This window comes from Argentina silus (assembly GCF_951799395.1).
Source record: "Argentina silus genome assembly, chromosome: 4".
In the NCBI taxonomy this organism is placed as follows: domain Eukaryota; kingdom Metazoa; phylum Chordata; class Actinopteri; order Argentiniformes; family Argentinidae; genus Argentina; species Argentina silus.
The window spans coordinates 25,982,950-25,989,212 of record NC_139658.1 but is presented as its reverse complement, the minus strand read 5'-3'; the positions used below and the strand labels follow the sequence as shown (position 1 = coordinate 25,989,212).

The 6,263-nt window shown below is 43.5% G+C and overlaps 1 protein-coding gene across 1 annotated transcript in view; it reads left to right on the top strand.

Annotated features, from left to right (window-relative positions):
- Positions 1-463: 463 nt before the first annotated feature.
- The window catches only part of LOC310803714 (immunoglobulin-like and fibronectin type III domain-containing protein 1), a gene marked incomplete at both ends in the record, with an annotated part of 17,533 nt that continues 11,733 nt past the window's right edge, over positions 464-6,263 (top strand). The window contains 6 exons of the mRNA XM_083668568.1: positions 464-624; positions 4,394-4,473; positions 5,313-5,435; positions 5,534-5,673; positions 5,914-6,013; positions 6,055-6,232. Of these exons, the coding sequence (XP_083524694.1) occupies positions 464-624; positions 4,394-4,473; positions 5,313-5,435; positions 5,534-5,673; positions 5,914-6,013; positions 6,055-6,232 (782 nt within the window). The remainder of the gene's footprint in view (positions 625-4,393; positions 4,474-5,312; positions 5,436-5,533; positions 5,674-5,913; positions 6,014-6,054; positions 6,233-6,263) is intronic.

Here is a 6,263-nt window from a genome sequence, read left to right as displayed (position 1 = left end):
CCTGGACCCCTGTGGAGCAGCTAGGCTAACGCCTCGGCTAAACGCTCAGCACGTCTGTAGCACTCCGCTCCTGGACGGCCATTGTGGACATAAATCAGGACTACTGAATCAGGAGTATTATCTGTCATACACTGATGGAACGCATTGACGGAATCTAGAATGTTGTTATTGTTCTGATGGAATGCCAAAACTATGTTGGAATTATTACAATGACATCAACATCCTGTGTCTTGACAGAGGGGCGCAGGGGGCGGGGGGACGTGGGGGGTTCAGCTCGATTCCACAATAATTGGGTGACATCAACACGTTTCCCATCATGCCAACTATGAGGTGATCAAATTTATGGAGCAGGGAAGAGATCCCCCCCATGTACAACCCCAACCCCCAACGCCCCCCCCCACCGCCCACACACACACACACACTCACACACACCCCAACCCACGTCATCTCTGCCAATAACCTAATGGTTATCCCCCATCCATGTGACTACTGGACGCCAACGGAGCGTTTCTGCGTGTTCCACTCGCATTTTATCACCCAACAAAAAGAGGCGCAGCAGCTGAGAAACATGGTAGAGAGAGAGACGGAGCTGGAGGATCTGACGGGACGTCCTGAACCAGAGAGGTGAGCCCCTTCTCTCTGCTGGGTGGGTTCCCCAGGTACACACACACCTGGGGAAGGTTTGTGCCATTTAAATATTTCCTGTGTCAATCTTAATACTGTAGAATTCCACTGCATTGGAAAATATTGTACATTAAGTTGAATTTATACTGTTGAATAAAGACAGTTGAATATTTGCGTGGAATGTACATTTAAATGTCCAGCGTGTGTCTCAGTGTGTGAGACCTCCTCTAAGTCTTCTACAGGTGTAGCTAAAGGATGCTGGTGTAGCCTACAGTAGATCATGATTGAATATTGCTGTAACAGTCAAATATCACCTGGTCACAAACAGAGAATAGGTACTTCATTGAATGCAAAGAATGGGGAAAATCTTGCTTGTATAATAACAGTTTCTTTAAAAAAAAATATCTGTACTTGAGGAGTTCTATTAATATCAGTTTGTTAACCTCAAACAACGACAACATGAAGTAGAACAAACAGAGGATAGGTACTTTATTGAATGCAAAGAATGAAGGAAATCTTGTTAATAAGATGAAATGTTTTCAGAATTTCAAAGAAAAAATATATTTGTACTTGAGAAGTTGTATCAAGATCAGTTTGTTAACCTCAAACAATGACAACATGAAGGAGTGTTGTGAACACACTGTCCTTGATAACGGCTTATTTCATGTTTAGTTCATTTCATGTATTCACAGGTTCTTCTCTGGGTCATTCATAAACAAAAGGAATGAATTTAAGAAGGAATAACATGGACCAAAATGTATTCATCAGGATGTTTTGCTCAAGATTATCCCACACAGATTGACATGATGACCTGGTTGTGGAAGTGTGCCTATAGTTGTAAGAGTTATGTGACCTATCCAGTGCAGAGAGCTGAGCTGGCCTCTCACGCCTCGAGGGCGAACTGAGTAGGACTCCATGAAACCGAGAATCCCATAAATATGTTTACTATCGGTTTAGCATTACGGCAGATGCAATGCGTATCAAATCAATTCTTAATATAACTTTATTAGTCAGAGTCTGGATTTGTGAAGGTCAAATATAATGGGGCCCAGGCAGAGAGAAAAAGCAGAGAGTTCTCCATGGGCTTTTAGACTTCAAATAAGGTCTCTTTTGTAACCACGGTTAGATGTAAGTCCATTGTCATAACTTAGCTGATGAAGCTAGGCCGGAATACAATCAATCACAGATATACACTTTCTGCACGGCACTTTCAGAAGTGCATTTGTATGGCAGTCCGTGCTTGAAAGAGGAAGTTGAAGAGAAATCATTAGTTGGTGTGCCAGATGGACTTCCTGGCAGCTAGATCTGCCTTCGCCAGCAAACCTCCACGGGACGGTCTCTAACCAAGTGTTAAGATACAGGCTTAACAGAAACATGTCAACATCACCCCGGCACCCCGGCCCACGGCGCTGCCTGGACCCTAACCCTGAGACCGGGCCGGGGGGCCATTAAAGCGCTGGCGAGGCCGCCTGACTCCAGGGGGGTCGTTAGAGACAGGCTGTCAGTCGTCAGGTGGGGTTTCACGTTCCTCGGCGATGGTGCCAGCGTCTCTTGGCCGCCTCTCTCGCTGCTCAGCAAGTCAAGGCACTCCCCTCAGACATGATGTCACAGTCACCACGACATCACATGATGAGGGAGATTTAGATTTGCGTGAAGACGTGAAAGGTTGCAGACTTTTAATGTAGGCAACGTGTCAATCAAATATCAGTCAACTGTTTTGATAAATCTTTCAAAACACAAGGTACATTTTCAGCAGTGTTCAAGTTTCCTGAATAACCCCTTTTGATATTTATCCAAGGATATACTGAACATGGAAACAATAGGATAAGATATTTGAGGGAAATGAACCTGTGTAGATACATACAAAGGCTAACTTATAAATTAATTGTTTTACAGCCATAAACAGCTCTAGAGCTTTCTGAATTGGCCTTCGATTCAAGACACCATCATGTTGAAGAAACCAGCAGCAAACCAGGCCCTTCCAGGGCAGGGTAAGTCTCTCATCTCTCCTCTTCTTCTGCCACAATAGATAATTATTGGAAAATAAGATTAAATAGCGCTATTATCATAATAGGTCAAATTGTCACAAATTGCTCAGTGTAATTCACTTCAGAAGAGAACAGCAATCTTATGCAAACCCAAGGACTTCACAGGACCACAGCACGTGGAAACAAGAGAGGTCAAAACACAGTGTACTTCCTCTGCACAGTGGGTCCCCTCTCAGACCCCATCCATTGCCCTCCACCCGTCCCCCAGTCCTAGGCTACTTGCTGGCTTTCAAGCAGTCTTTTTACTTCTTACAAGAGGTGGTTTATAGCCTTGGTTTATGGAGTTAGCCGCTTTATAAAGGTGGTGAAGAATCCCATCCATTCAACATAAAGGTGGTGAAGAATCCCATCCATTCAACATAAAGGTGGTGAAGAATCCCATCCATTCAACATAAAGGTGGTGAAGAATCCCCTTCATTCAACATGGAATTAAATGAGGAGTTGATGTAACAGAAAAGCCTCCTTCTGTAAAGTTGTTCAACCAATCCTCTCCTCTCCAATCCTCTCCTCTCCAATCGTCTCCTCTCCAATCCTCTCCTCTCCAATCCTCTCCTCTCCAATCCTCTCGTCTTCACATGAAACAACAGAGAATCTCAACCTCAAATCTCTTGGACATTTGGAGCACAGATCATGTTCTTTCTATATGACATGTAGATACGTTGGAAGATCTCAACACTCTTATTCTATGAAACTAAACCCCAAAGCCTCCCTCTGGTCATGCATCATTAAGGCCTAAGGAACCAGACCAATCACTTGTAGGATACATGTGTCTGAGCACAGTAACAGTTACCAGCTAAACATCTGTGTATTTACGCAGATCAGGCAATGGAAGCCGTCAGAAAGCTACACCATGAAGAATCAGGCGGCATACAGCATGCATGTTACCGTCCAGAGGCATGACTTGGTGAAGATGATAACAGCAACACTGCAACGATATGAAGGATGACTGATAGGGTTGATTGAGTTACTCACCAGAGAGCCTGGAGGCCGAAGATGACACATGATATATGAACGTCTTTCACAACCATTATCTCTTCTCCCAGCTGGCCATCTTTAATGTACAGGAGCAGCATGCTGTAGCATACAGGCAGAATGAGTGGCAACATTTAAAGCAACCTCCAGATGCAGCCAGTGTGATCTACAGGCACAGGCCGACTCTTGCGCAATCATAAATCGAAGAGAATTTCAGAAGCTTGACTTGGCAAAACATTTTGGCAGATGATCTTTCAATGAAACAAAAGTTGCATCAATAGAAGACATTAGACCCATCCAGCTCCCATTCAGAGCATCGACATCAGAGGAGGGTCTCATTGTAATGCATGTGATGGATTTAGGAATGGTATCAAACACACATTTGATACTATTCCTCATTCCGTTCCATGCATTACAATGAGCCTGATTTCTACCTCCACCAGCCTCCTCTGGTGTCTGTTAACACAGGTTCAGTGTCCATGGTGGATGGTCAGATCAGTAGTAACTCAGTACATGTTACCAGTCGTTACTTTGACATCGATGTTTGCTTTGTGTTGTAGATCCTCATGTATTCTGTATGTTTTGTAGTAATGCTGAACTCCATTTAGGATGTTAGTGCCTTTTCATGTCAGTAAGCTGTGCTGTTGTGTCAGTATCTCAGTAAGCTGTGGTGCTGTTGTGTCAGTATCTCAGTAAGCTGTGGTGCCGTTGTGTCAGTATCTCAGTAAGCTGTGGTGCCGTTGTGTCAGTATCTCAGTGTTGTCTGCCTCTGTTCATGTGCTTCATGCTCCTGCCCGCCCAGGCGATGACGACGTGCCCGCTGGTAAAGGTAGGAGGGCGACGTGCCACACGGCCAACATGCACTCCTTCTCTAAGCATGTTCACAGAACTCCTGATGTTACATCTGAAGAATCTCTGTGATTCCAGATTCACTTCAGGACGGGGGAGAAAATTACTCTCACTGACATAAAAAGATGTCGGCCTACACATATAATTGGCCTTCCACATATCATATATGGTCCCCTGTCCTCTAGTGAAGTTGATCATAATGGTTATAAAACCCTGTCCTGGATGTCAAAACAAGTGTTTGCTGTTTTTTTTTTTTTAATATGCTTACAACTGTTGACACAAAGGAATACAGACTTCAAAGTTAATAGAAGAAAATGAAAAAAAAAAATCAATATTCCTTTCCAGGACAAGGGTTAATCTTTCAAATCAAAAAAATGTGATTTGAAATACTATTTACTAATGAGCAAAATATCTACTTACCATCCAGTATTGTTCACTCGGGTGAGATACTCCATCTGGTATTCATTTGAAAGGTATTTTGTTGTTCATTATTGTTGGATTTACCAGAATAGCTTTATAAATACTTTTCTCTATTTATCGATTGGTTCATTTATTTTCGTTTCATCCATTCTGTTAGAATGGAAATAGTGACCTCTTGTGGAAGATAAATACAAGTCCAAGAGAAGGAATACCACCCTCTGTATAATATGGATGCCGTGTGCATTTGGAAATGGTGTGAGAATATACTTACATACACAACATTTAACATTTCTAATGTTTCGTAATTTTTGTCATTCATGACACTTGGGTTGCTTGCCTCTTCTGTGGCTGACAAAACATGTGTGTGATTCTGAGTGGTTGTTTTCTGCCTGGCAACAGTGTGTATCAAGAGGAGATCCAGGGTGCCAGGGGTCATGATCACTCAGTATGTGGAGGAGATCCCAGGGGGGAAGGCCACCCCAGACTTCACCCGCAAACCCATTCCTCTGACCATCCAGGAGAGTAAGTGGCTGTTATTGGATAAACTCACATTCGCAAAGTGTTTGTGGACAGTTGATCTCTAACACAGCAATTTTGGAATCTTGTCAACTTTTTCTCAGCTAAATTCGCCTATTTTAAAGCCGTGGTGACCGGAATCCCTGCCCCAACTGTCACTTGGGGCCGTAATAAATGTGAACTGACTGATCCAGAGAAGTATATCAACAGATATGATGAACAAACTAAAGAATACTATCTGGAGGTAAAACACCGGCATGCCAATGGAAGACACAGTTCATACCTACAAAAGGTGTCTGTTCTGTTTACCAATAACCTTCACAGAAGAAAATATGTTAGATACAGTACACTATACTATCTAAAATACAGTAGACACTATAACTGTACAGACAGTATCATCTAAAACAAAGATATCTTCTCTGCACACTGTGGAGCTGCTGTGTGGAGTGTGAGGTCACATCTCAGTGTGATGTTGTTCCTTCAGATGCCCAACATCACCTCAGAACAAGCTGACACCTACAAATGTTTTGCCACCAATGAGTTTGGACGTGCGGTCTGCACTGCTACCTTGAATGTGATAGAAGGTGAGGGATGTGTTGAGGAGGGCTGAGGTGAGGATGTTGAGGTGAGGATGTTGAGGATGTTGAGGTGAGGATGTTGAGGATGTTGAGGATGTTGAGGATGTTGAGGAGGACTGAGGTGAGGATGTTGAGGAGGGCTGAGGTGAGGATGTTGAGGAGGGCTGAGGTGAGGATGTTGAGGATGTTGAGGAGGACTGAGGTGAGGATGTTGAGGATGTTGAGGTGAGGATGTTGAGGATGTTGAGGAGGACTG